Here is a 13,640-nt window from a genome sequence, read left to right on the forward strand (position 1 = left end):
ATCCCCCAAAAGAGAAAAAAGACTTATTTGTACAGAAATATTTATAGCAGCTCTTTTTGTGGTGGCTAAGAATTGGAAATCAAAGGAATGCCCATAAATTGAGGAATGGCTAAACAAGCTGTCGTGTATGATGGTGATGGAATATTATTGTGCTATAAGAAATGACAAGGAGGATGATTTCAGAAGGTCCTGGAAAGACTTGTATGAACTGATGTATTGTGAAGTGAGAAGAACCTAGAGAACATTGTACACAGAGACAGCAATATTGCTTGATGAAGAACTGTGAATGATAACTATTCTCAACTATACAATGATCCAAGACAATCCCAAAGAACCATTGATAAAACATACTATCCACCTCCAAAGAAAGAACTGATATTGATAGAATACAGACTGAAGCATGCTATTTTTCACTTTCTTTCATTTTTTTCTTCTATTCAAGTTTTCTTGTACAAAATGACAAATATGGTAATGTTTTACATAATCATACATGTATAACCCATCATTGAGGAGGGAGGGAAGGAGGGATAAAAATTGGAACTCAAAATTATAAATAAAAACGTTATTTTTTTTTAAAACCTTAGGCAACAGCCCATTATCAAAGATATTTGAAGTTAGGTTCCCTCTCCCCCCTCCTATTTGGTAGCTTCTCTTCTTCTCTGTCTTATTTTTTGTGATTATCTCCATCCCTTGTTTAGTAAAGAACTCTCAAGGGGGACAATTCTTTAATAAACACGATATAAAAATGTTTGTAGAATTGTAGAGTTGTACATTAAAATGAAAGCTTTCATGTGAACAAAATCACTGAAGATTTGAATATAGAGAAATTGACAAGCAGGGAAAGTAGTAATGTCAAATATCACCGATAAAAATCTAATATCCAAGCTATATTGGGAATTCCCACAAATACATAAGACCATCAAGCATTTGCTAATGAAGACATGATCAAAGAATATGAACAGTTTCCAAAAAAAAAAAAAAACCTTCAAAATAAAAGCATGCTCCAAATCACTAATGATAAGAGTTTTGACCCCCAAAGCCTACATGTTGACAAAGATGAAAAAATAAATTCAAACAGTGAAGGTTAAAGGGGATGAGAGGAGATAGGAACACCAATAACACTTTTGATGGAGCTGTGGATTGGGGGCAAGCATTCTGGATGTCACTTTGGAATTATTAATGAGTAGAACTTGCCAAGAAGAAACCTGAAGTTTCATGTAAAGAAATGCTCCCTAACAATTATGCAAAAATAGGATGGGCTGCCTTGGTAGATAGAAGGTTTCACCTCACTTAGGTCTGGTAGATTGTAGAAGGAAGGAAGGAAGACAATAAACATCAAGTACCTACTATGCACCAGGCACTGAGCTAACCACTTTGCAAATGCTATCATATTTGATTTGCATGACAACCCTGCAAGGTAGGTGCTGTCATTATCCCATTTTTTTAGTTGAGGAAACTGAAGCAGACAGAGTTTCACTTGGACAGGGTCACAGCTAGTGAGTATCTAAGGCTAGATTTGAACTCAGGTCTTCTCGACTTCAGGTCTAGCCCTCTATACACTATTACACCAACACGCTTTATTATTCAAGTGTAGTTGGGACTAAGTGGACACTGAGATCCTTTATAATTCTCAAATTCAGTGATTCTGCAATTCATACTATTTGACCCAATGACCCTACTACTGGACCTATGTCCCAAGGAGGTAAAATGAAAGATCAAAAGTCAAGTTTAATAACAATAACTAACATTTCTAGATTTCTTTAATGTTTGCAAAGTGATCTACAAACGTTATCTCGTTTAATGCTGACTGTCCTGTAAGATTGGTACTATTCTTACCCTTATATTGCAATGAGGAAACAGAAGGTAAGAAGCATCAGAGGCAGAATTTAAACTCAAGTCTTCCTGATACCAAGTAGAAAATTCTGTGCACTGTACCACTTAAATTTCTCTCAAATGTAAATACCAAAATATTCATAGAAGTACTTTTTATAGCAGCAAAGAACTGAAAACAAAGTGGGTGCCCATCAATTAAAGAATGAAAAATCTCTGCTATTAAAAATGTAATGAGGGGCAGCTAGGTGGCGCAGTAGATAGAGCACCAGCCTGGAGTTAGGAGTACCTGAGTTCAAATCCAGCCTCAGACACTTAACACTTACTAGCTGTGTGACCCTGGGCAAGTCACTTAACCCTAACTGCCTCACCAAAAAAAAAAAAATATATATATATATATATAATGGAATATTACTATGTAGTAAGAAATTACTACAGAGAAACATAAAAATTTGTGTTAGCTAATGCAGAGTGAAGGACAGCTATGTGGTACAATGGACAGAGTATTGGGCCTGCCTGGAGTCAGAAAGACTCATCTTCTGGAGTTCAGATCTGCGCTTAGACACTTACTAGCTGTGTGACCCTGGGCAAGTCACTTAACCCTGTTGACCTCAGTTTTCTCATCTTTAAAATGTCCTGGAGAAGGAAATGGCAAACCACTCTAATATCTTTACCAAGAAAACACCAAATGGATCTTGAAGAGGCAGACACTACTGAAATGACTCAACAACAAATGCAGAGTGAAATTACCAGAAGCAAAAATACAATATTCATAGTAACTACAACAGTGTAAATGAAAAGGTCATTAGAAGGAAGCTAACTGAAAGACCAGTGACAGTCTTGGAGAACAGACTGTGAAGCAAACCACCCTCCTTGAAACAAAGAAGGGGACTACAATAACAGAATGTTGTAAATGTTGTCAGATTTCTTGGGTATATCAGGTGTCTTTGCTTGATTATTTTTCTTTGCTACAATGGGAAGGTTTAATTCAGAAGGAGAAGGGGGTGCCTTTCCAGAAATGATAATAATTAATGTATTGACTGAAGGCATCAAAAAACATTTTTTAAAAAAGAAAAGGGGCAGCTAGGTGGCGCAGTGGATAGAGCACTGGCCCTGGAGTCAGGAGTACCTGAGTTCAAATCCGACCTCAGACACTTAACACTTACTAGCTGTGTGACCCTGGGCAAGTCACTTAACCCCAATTGCCTCACTTAAAGAAAAATAGTTCTGTAGAAATAATATTTAGCTATATGAACAGATACACAAAATATAACAGAAAGAGTACAGATATTTTCAGATCTTAAGGGCAGAGACTAATGCTATGTTTACTTCAATGTCAACCAATTTAGTATTTTACATTGTTTAATTTATATCATGTATTCACAAATATTTTTTAAAACTTAATTTTGTATACTGAATTAGGCTGTGATTCCTCTACCAAGTTTTCCTCTCTTATTTTTTGTGACTTTTGCAACTTAGTTTTTAATTTAACCTAAGTAGGCTCATTGGAATATTGTATGCATGATGTTTTATCCTGTACACCAAAATCCAACACAAAAAATTCAATACATGAAAAATACAAAGTAAACCAAAGCCTCTTCTGGAGTACTCATTCTGCAAGGGGTTAAAGTACTACCTTGGTTACATTTTCTTTCTCTTTTTTTTATAAAAGAAACTTTATTTGATATATAATTGTTTTGTGTGTTTTGCTAGGACTACTATTTTTGTAATGTTTCAATTGAATAATATAGCTTTCCCCAAGTATTCCCTATATGCTTTTTAAAAAAAATGTATTTTTATTCAAGTATTTTATTGAGGGTTTTTTTGGGGGGGGGGGCAATGAGAGTTAAGTGACTTGCCCAGGGTCACACAGCTAGTAAGTGTCAAGTGTCTGAGGCCACATTTGAACTCAGGTCCTCCTGAATCCAGGGCTGGTGCTTTATCCACTGCACCACCTAGCTGCCCCTCCCCATATGCTTTTAAGAAACAGTACCTTGTTCTAATCTGTCGGCCTCTTTTTGACCTACTGCTAACCCTGCCCTAGTTTCTATTGAATGTCAACTAAACTATAATTTTTGATATCTGGCTAAACCTTCCCCATTTTCTCCAGACCTGGCTTTATACCTTAAATCTTTGGCAGTTACTTGCTCAACATAATCAGACCTTAGAAGATAGCATTAATTCATACCTTTTTAATTCTTAGTAATAACCATGCTAGGACTTGATATATTAACCTACTTCTCTTAGCCATGTCTGGGGGTCAGGGACATATTAAATTAATGAATTTCTAAATGTCATTAGATATTTGTTGTTGTAGTTCATTCTTTGTGGTTTTTTTATATTAAATGATGAGATATCTGTTACATTCAAGTACCCTTTGAAACATGACTCTTACATATAGGGGAATTGCTGAGTGGTCAGTCATTTTTGGTTACATTTTCAAACAGAAGTGACTTCTAATACTTAGCACAGTGCCTGGCACATAGGAGGTGCTTGCTGATTGTCTACTAAAGGCAGCAATTAAATAATTTGATAGAGAATTTCTTGCCTTTTAGTAGTAGTGTCTACTAAGTGTAGGCAAATAGCTTATACAATCAATTGTAGATAACTACATTTTATTTGCACAATATTTGCAAATCTGTTTTGTTTATACTTACTTGAAATCTTCTGTACCCAGCTGAACTTTTTGTAAACAAAAAGGAAATAAAACAAAAGTCCACTCAGTATAAATAACACACAATATAGATATGGTAATTCTGGTTTGCTGATGATAGGTGCCAATACCAGGTAGGCTGAAATAAAGCTCACCAAGATGGGAATAAAAATAGGCACCTGTAAAACAAAGCAACAAATTGGGATTGGTTATAGTGTTCATTTGTCTTCAAACTATAGCTTACCTAATAGAAGAAATTGAAGAAGTATGAATTTGTAGAGATGCACATTCAATTTATGTCAGATGCCCAAACTCTACTCTGACCTGGTTGCATCGTTGATGGTTAGGCTTTTGTTCTAGGTTGCCAAAGTAGTTCCCTAAAGCAAAACTCTAGATCTCTTATTAGCAGCTTTTAAAATAACTCTCATTTTTGTTATTTATTTTTTAGTTAATTTTTTTTAGTTAACAAAAATGGATGTTTCTCCTTCCCACAACCCCTGCCGATCACTGAAGGAGAAAAAGAAAAAAAAACCTTCTAACTATACATTGTTGAGCAAAACAGATTCACACATTGTCCATATCCCAAAACTATATGTCTCAATCTGTAACTATATGTTTCTGTCAGGAGATGGTTCCGTGCTTCATAACTGGTCATCTGGAATCACAATTGGTCATGGCATTGATCAGAGCTTTTAAGGCTTTCAAAAATAATTCCAACTCCTACAGCACTTTCCATACAACAACTTTGTCAGGTAATGAATGTACATATTATCCCCATTTTACTAAGGAGGAAACAGGCTCTTGAGAGGCTGAAATCTGCTCCTGACCAAATACCCAGGAAGGGTGTGAAGTGGGATTTGAACCCAGGCTCTCCAATTGTAGTGCTTGCCTCTGTTTTAGATGCTGAACACCTAGCTAAGATTTGTTAGTACTTAGTTGTAACTGGAAGAGGGGCTCCACCACTTGGAGATTTCGGATACGAGAGAACACTAGACACTTGAGAGAGGTAAGGATCTGCTACTATTTAATTTTCCTGAGGCCTTTGGGTGACAACCATTCATGTGCTGCTGAACTGTCATGCTCTGGCAGGATGTCTACCAAAGATCACTAACACTTCATATACTGCATAAACTGGAAATATGCACTGTGCATGCTTCATCCTTGGTAATATTTTATTTTTTTTTATTTTATTTTTTTTAGTGAGGCAATTGGGGTTAAGTGACTTGCCCAGGGTCACACAGCTAGTAAGTGTTAAGTGTCTGAGGCCAGATTTGAACTCAGGTACTCCTGACTCCAGGGTCGGTGCTCTATCCACTGAGCCACCTAGCTGCCCCCTTTATTATTATTATTTTTTGGTAATATTGTATTAAAAGTGTACATACATGAATCAGCTAATCTATTTACCTGGGGAGTCTTATGTTACAAGTGCTATGTCAGAGGTATTTGTGAAGTCTAATCAGATAAGTAAGTAAAGGGATCAAGTTAGTAAATGGTAAAAATGAAAGTCTGGGTAGCTATAAATTCAATCAGTCAATTGACAAGCACATAATAAGCAGCTAATGTATGCCAGATGCTAGAGATAAAAAGCAAAAAACAAAAACAGACCTTGCCCTCAAGGATCTTACATTCCATACCCTCCCTACACTATACATGCACCTGTAAATAAATGTTAAATATATGCAAAACAATAAAAAAGTAATCAGGAAAGAAAGGAAAGGTAAGCCTTGAAGGAAAAGAGTGTTTGTTTTTTTAAAATAGTACTTACCTTGATAGGTCTTTTAAGGTCTTTCTTTGTAAACCTCATCACAATCAGTCCTGTTACAGTCAGGCCATAAAAGATCCATGAAGCAAAGCTGAAGTAGTTAATTAATGTATTTATATCTCCAGGTATGATGTATAGGATAGTAATGATGCCCTAAATAATGAAAAGAATGAATTTTGAGGTTGCTAGAACACAAACATTGTTCCTGATGCTTCCTGAAGAAACAGTTTTCCTATAATGACACAAATTTGACGAGGTGTCCATGAGTGGAGGGGACCTCTTATACCCTGCAAGCAGAAAAGGCAGACATGAACATGTATTACTTACTGGCTTCCTTCAAGCTCAATGGAAACATATATGTGTGTGTGTGTCTGTATATATATGTGTGTGTGCATATATACACATATACATACATACATACATACACACACACACCACACACACACACACACACACACATATGAATTTGGTGTTCATGATAGAGAGAGAAAACAACCTGAACTGACCTACCAACTATTCTATTGAATTCCCCTTGACTTCTTACTCAAACTCATTTGGTCTTGGGGAAGAGAGGGCTTTATATTGATCATGTCAACAATAGCTGGCTGAGATCCCACTCCTTTCCTTTGTTTCCTTGCTTTTAGAGAATCTATATCTTGTCACCTAGAACTGAAGGGAAAAATTCAAGTAGCTATAACATGGGATTAGGAGATTTGGGTAGATATATGATGAATGGCTTAAGCAGAGGTTGACAGACTACTTCTGCCTCAGGGCAGAAGAAATTTGGTAAACCATTAAACATTTTCTGTATACACAGACTGCTTCTCCTAAAAATAAAGGAAAGAATGCTGTTTATTTGAAAATCATTGATTAACAATAAACATTTTTCTGTTTGAAGGGGTTTATCTTGAAGAACTTGTACTTACATAAAAGACGATGGCAGGTGCTGGAGTTAGGCGTTTAACACTGATGTAAGAAAGCATCTTTAACATGTGACCTTCCCGTCCTGCCACATAAACCAATCTGACAAAATAAAAATATGAGTTGGGATACTCAGGAAAGAACTGCACTGGCCCTTAGAGAAATGTCTTCACATTTACAGAACTTGTACACATAAAATGTAGTTTCTTTAATGAAACAGAACATTTCTTTCAGCTACACTATTGAATTTAGTGGTGGATAAGTTTAGATCTCAACTTTATGACAGTATGGGGAGGTAAATTTAGAAAAGTGAATTTGATGTTTTATAAATGTATTTTTAGAGCACTACAATCCTTGTAAGAAAGAGTGACCAGTGTGTTCTGATTTCTCTTTTCTAACATTCAGAAAATTACCAAGATGCGCAAATTGCAGTAGTGGGGAAAGTGTGGAACTTGGGGAATTCAAAAGTTTGTAGATATTCTCTGGGCTGGTTTTGTACTTTATGTCAATCTCTTAGGTAGAAATTACTTGAAGCAAAAATAGTTACTTTCTAAAAACATTTCTTAGTGATCATTTTGTAGCCCTCTACATATGAAAAGTGAAATTGGATTAATGACCATGTCCTACATCTCCTTGCCTTTAATATCTCCTCTTGACTTTGTCCTTCATAATACTAGCAGAGGAATCTTCCCAATGTGCAGTTCTGATCATATTGTTATTGTTGTTCATCCTTCATTTCTGAAGAGGACCAGTGACATTGTGGATGATGTCTTGACTTGTAAGTAAATTGTATGTGTGTGAGACAGAGTTGCACAAAGTTGTCAGCCACACTCACTCTTCCAGAGTCACTGAAATCCAGTGGCAAGACAAAAGTCAGGACAACAGGTGATGGCCTGGAATCCAGTGGATGAGCTTGGTGTCTGCAATGTCTGTGCAAGCTCTAAGTACTCCACAGCACCTGCTTCAGCAGCCTTCATAGGCAATGGAACAAATTGTTCTCATCCATTCACTCTGCCAGGGGATGTCTTCACTTGGTTAGGTTAGATATTCCTCTAACTCTTAGCTTCTTAAACTGTGGGTCGTGACCCAATATGGGGTCATGTAACTGAATGTGAGGGTCACAGAAAATTGGCAACAGTAAAAGGTTATGTATGCCTATTTTACATACCTATATATCTGGAGTCACATAAAAACTTCTCCGGCAAAAAGGAGTGGCAAGTGGAATAAAGTTTAAGAAATCCTGCCCTTGGGGGGCAGCTAGGTGGTGCAGTGTATAAAGCACCAGCCCTGTATTCAGGAGGACCTGAGTTCAAATCTGACCTCAGACACTTGACACTAGCTGTGTGACCCTGGGCAAGTCACTTAACCCCCATTGCCCTACCAAAAAAACCAATAAAACAAAAACCCCTAAACAAACAAACAAAAATCCTGCCCTAACTCACTGATGTATTTGAGCTCTATTGGTTACCTTCAATATGGTTTAACCTGTCTGTCAAGACGGTTTTACTGGGGTCTGACCATTGCACGTGCTACAGCTTCTTGGAGCCTCAGGTAAGAGCTCTCCTATTCAAAACCTTTAAATAGTTCTTCATTCTCTTCTAAATAAAAGTTCAAACTCTTTATTGCAGCATTTAAGGCTTTTCATAATTTGGTTCTAATCTAACTTTTCCACCCTCATCAGACACTACACCTGTTCCCATACTATATGTTCTGTCTAAACTTGAATTACTTAAATTTCCCTGATCTTATCCTGTCCTCTCCATGTAGTTGGTAATGTTATCCACCTATATGTAGCCCCACACCTACCCACCTACTGAAAGCCTTCCCTGTCTTCAGGGTCCAATTCACATACCACTTCCTCCATGAAACCTTTCTGATCCCCTCTACCTGGACATGACTTTCCCCTTCCCTGTTCCTATTACCACCCCCAAAACCTTCTCAGGAGGAAATGACTTGAATTGTCCCCCTTGAGGAAAATTTAGTCACAAAGCTAATTTGTTCTGCCCATGCTTAACCCAAGTAGATATCCTGAAACTTTACCTTCCAGCAGTGAAACAGGTGCCATTAGCAGCGCCAATTGTTGAAAATGCCACAAAGAGTGGAACAATCCAGGAAGCTGGATAGAGAACCCGGTCACCAAAAGTCTAGGAGAAGAAAAGAAGTTGCTCCAGAGGAAGTTAAAGGTTCTTTGGACAAAAAAATGTTCTTTGTGGGGAAGGAGGGGAAGAAATAGCAGCCATTAAACAGTCATATCTGAGGATCCTTGCAGGTCATGTATTGACTTAGTTTTCAACATTCATATCTGGAGGATTTTAAGTTCCAAATTTTTCTCCCTCCCCTCTCTCCCCCCTCCCCAAAGATGGCGAGCAATCTGATATAGATCATATATGTACAATCACGTTAAACATATTTCCACATTGGTCATGTGCCCCTGCTTCTATCTGAGCTGACCCCACTGATTCAGACTTCTTCCCCCTACACTAAGCCACAACCACTGGCTGGGGGAAATGCTTGTTCCTCATATTCTCATTCTACAGGAGGTCCGCAGTAGGGACATTGCGGGTGAAAGGGTAAGAGGGTTATAAGAAATTACGGCCGCACTTGTTGTTGAAGAAGAAATTGTCTTGAATACCTCCATTTCCTGTGAGGGAGTATCTGAGCATCTTTAATGATTCAAGAGAATCTGTTTTCCTACTATCCCAGTGTTAGGGGTCATCTCATTCTCAAGGGAGACGTGTTTCTGATCATAGGATCATAGATTCAAATCTGAAAGGCACCTTAGACCAGGTCAAGTTCAACTTCCTGATTTTATAGATAAGGAAACTGAGGCCCAGTGATTTGCCCAAGGTCACACAGATAGAGACCCATCCAGGATTCAATTCTAATTCTTTGACTCCAAAGCCAATAGCTGCCCCCAGTGTATCATGTTGCTGCTTGTTGTGATTGTAAGTGAAAAGGCAAAAATGTCGAGGGCAAGTTTTTACTTGGGGGTCACCAAATTCTGTTTAGGTACTTATAATAACTAGGCAGTTGATTCTTACCTGCAGCAAAGAGAAGAAAAAGGGATATCAGAGGTCATAGGGGCACAAGGTAATTAGTATAGCACTTAAGAACTCAGGGTCACCTCTGTGCCTCTAATCACTAATAATGACACCATTAATGATGATGATGATAAATATCTTACAAAAATTCTGGATGACTTACCACAGCCACAGCTTGGGACTGTAAGAGTTCCGTTGACGTCATTACAGTGAAATATGAAACATTCATCAGCACGTAACACACAGTTACCAGGGGGATGCCAATAATTATAGCCAGGGGCAAGTTTCTAAGTTTGCAAAAACACAAGAATATAGTATCATTCAAAGTTGTCGGTATTACTCAAAATATGTGGCATAGATCTTCCTTAATATGACTTGGTTAATGGTCTAAAATCATTACACAGAAACTCAAAATTTAACTCAGTACTATTATGACTAAAATTACAAAAAGTAATTGAAGAAAGTTGGTTTTTCAACCAGATTCTCCCATTTTAGGTACCAAGTCAGCTCAAACACATTTAAAAGCATATTAGAAGAAATCTTGAACTATAATCTTGTGTGTGTGTGTGTAATGTTAAATGACCTACTAAAAACTGGAGTTCAGAGACTCTGGAACATTTATTTATTAAAGCAGCTGAGATATCATAGCCTGCACCATGTCAGTTCCTTTGTCAAATTAGTGCTGTGTGCTTTGTCAAAAGACTATTTCAGAATTTGTCAAGACAGTAGATTTGTTGCACCTTCATTAGCAGGAGGTCAGTGAGCATGCATTTCCAAGTTATAAGAGCTATGAGCAAGGGTAGTCATCTACTTGCATTTATATAACAATAGCTAGCATTTACATAGTGCTTTATAATTGTTATCTCATTTTATCCTCATCACAACTCTGGGAGGTAGGTGCTATTATTATCCCCACTTTACAGTTGAGGAAACTGAGGTAAATAGAGGCAAAGTGACTTGTCCAGAGTCAGGCAGCTAGAAAACATCTGAACTCACGTCTTCCTGACTCTAAGTCCAGGGCTTTAGCCATTGTGCCATCCAACTTTCCTACCCATTGGCCCTAATGGGAGATGAAAAGTTTTGCTAAGACTTAAATCAACACAATGGCTGTATAGAAAATAAAGTTACTTGTTTTAATCTTTCTAGATGACAAATCAAAGCTCCATTCACCACAGCCAGCCTGGACCCTATCATCCCATTGTCTTATCTTTGTCCTGCCCCTCACCAAAAGCTTCCCCAAATGCCAGCTAACGAGATCTCTGTCTCCTGAAGAAACCAGCATCCAATTCATCTTCAAAGAGGTACAAAGGGGCAGAAGAGCCCCGAAGGAATAGCTTTGTCCATCTATGGGGAAAAGTGACACCTGCCGTCTTGTCTTTTTGTTACTCTGACTGGGCCCAGAGAACTTACCTGTATGGGTTTTGAAGTTCTTCTGTGATGTAATTGAGTTGATTCCTGGAAAAAGAAAAACAGTCATGTCTAGTATATCTGTGGTTTTCTGACTGGGATCCAGGAGCACAGACTGCCTGCCACACATTCCTCTTGTGACATAAATTAGCCTTTGGGGAGAAGCTCAATCTGGGAAGAGCTTTGCTCAGTGGAAATGGCTACAGTTTCCCTCCTGCTTTTGGCAAGACTTGCCTGGTGCTCCCCTCCCCAAAGCTCTCTCCCTACATAATCCATTGCAGTGCCTTCTCTCTGAGATGACCTTTTATTTACACCATCGTTGTCTTATGTGTACAAGTTTAAAATGTTGTTTCCCCATCTCGAATATGAGTTTTTTAAGGGTAGGGACTGTGTTTTTGCCTTTCTTTGTAGCACAATGCTTAACACAGTGCCTGGTAGACAGAGCTTAATAAATTTGTGCTGCCTATCTAATTAACAAGAAAGGTCTTTCCTACCCCTGTCCTTCTCCTCATGCATGAGTGGACTGCCGAGTCTATTAATAATAGACATCAAATGCACTCAGGTAACACCTCTGTCTTGATATCATAACAATAATAGTTAACACTTGCAGAGCACTTGCTATTTGCCAGGCACTGTGCTATGTGATTTACCATTATTATCTCATTTGATCCTCATAACAACCCCTTCCAGAAAAAGCATCTTCATAATGAAATTCTTTTATTTGCAAAGGTGTTTTTCCTTTCACTGCAACAGGGGCCATCTCCAATCATCCTCACTTGTCACTGGACTCAGATGACTCTGGAGAGAGTAAGGCTAATGACTTTGCTCTGCCTCACTTAAATCCAATTCACTTGCAAGTCTAGACATCACCCTCCTGATGTCACTGGTCCTCTTTGAGAATGATGAATGAACAATAACCACAACAATGTTTCTCCTTTCCTATTATTCATAGCATTTTTCTGTTAGCAATGGCTACTGATTGTTCTCCCTGCCTCCCACCTCTCTGTCTCTCTGCAACTTATCTATCACACAGCACCAAAAATAATCTTCCTAATGAACAGATCTAATCATCTCACACTCACACTCAAAAACTTTCATTGGCTCCCTAGAGATTCTAGAGGAAAATATAAACTCAAGAACAAAATATTCAAGGTGCTCCACAATTCTTTCTTTTCTTTTTTAAATTCAGTATAATTTTCTTTTTAAGTCCACATTCTTCCTTACTACCTCCCATCCACCTGCCCACTCCCAGTTGGGAAAGCAAGGAAATCAAAACCTGTTAGATACTTGTATAGTCAAGCAAAACATATTCCCACCTTAGCCATCTCCAAAAAACATATGTATCAATCTACACTTTGAATCCATAACCTCTTTATCTGGAGGTAGGTAGCAAGTTTCATCATGGAGTACTCTGGAATTGTGGTTAGTCATTGTGCTTATCAGAGTGCCCAAGTCTTTCAAAGTTGTTTATCTTAACATTATCATTGTCACTGTGTAAATTGTTCTTGTGGTTTCCCTTTGTATCAGTTCATACAAGTCTTTCCAGGTTTCTCTGAAACCATCCCATTTGTCCTTTCCTAAAGCACAAGAGTATTCCATTCAATTCAAACATCATAACTTGTTCAGTTATTCACCAATTGATGGGCACTCCCTTAGTTTCTACTTCTTTGCCACCACAAAAAGAGTTGCTAAAAAGTTCCTCTTTTTTAATAACCTCTTTGTGGTATAGACCTGGTAGCAGTACTAATGGGCCAAAAATATCCACAGTTTGCCCTGGAGTCAGGAGGAGCTGAGTTCAAACCTGACCTCAGACACTTGACACTTACTAGCTGTGTGACCCTGGGCAAGTCACTTAACCCCAATTGCCTCACAAAAAACAAAAACAAAAACAAACAAAAATATTCACAGTTTAATAGTTTTGGAGGCATAGTTCCATATTGCTTTACAGAATGGCTGGACAAGTTCATAATTCCACCAACAGGGTATTAATGTACCTATTTTCACACAACTCTTCCATCATTTGTCA

At 38.0% G+C, this 13,640-nt stretch overlaps 1 protein-coding gene across 1 annotated transcript in view; it reads right to left on the minus strand.

The window, feature by feature from the left end:
* SLC7A9 (solute carrier family 7 member 9) overlaps window positions 1–13,640 on the minus strand; it is a 54,914-nt gene that overhangs the window by 11,198 nt on the left and 30,076 nt on the right. Inside the window, exons 6-11 of the mRNA XM_043988048.1 lie at window positions 11,618–11,662; window positions 10,371–10,494; window positions 9,207–9,310; window positions 7,172–7,268; window positions 6,249–6,398; window positions 4,488–4,662 (exon numbers count right to left, since the gene is read on the minus strand). Coding sequence (XP_043843983.1) covers window positions 4,488–4,662; window positions 6,249–6,398; window positions 7,172–7,268; window positions 9,207–9,310; window positions 10,371–10,494; window positions 11,618–11,662 — 695 coding nt within the window. The remainder of the gene's footprint in view (window positions 1–4,487; window positions 4,663–6,248; window positions 6,399–7,171; window positions 7,269–9,206; window positions 9,311–10,370; window positions 10,495–11,617; window positions 11,663–13,640) is intronic.

The sequence above is a fragment of the Dromiciops gliroides genome, chromosome 2, assembly GCF_019393635.1.
Source record: "Dromiciops gliroides isolate mDroGli1 chromosome 2, mDroGli1.pri, whole genome shotgun sequence".
Classification (NCBI taxonomy): domain Eukaryota; kingdom Metazoa; phylum Chordata; class Mammalia; order Microbiotheria; family Microbiotheriidae; genus Dromiciops; species Dromiciops gliroides.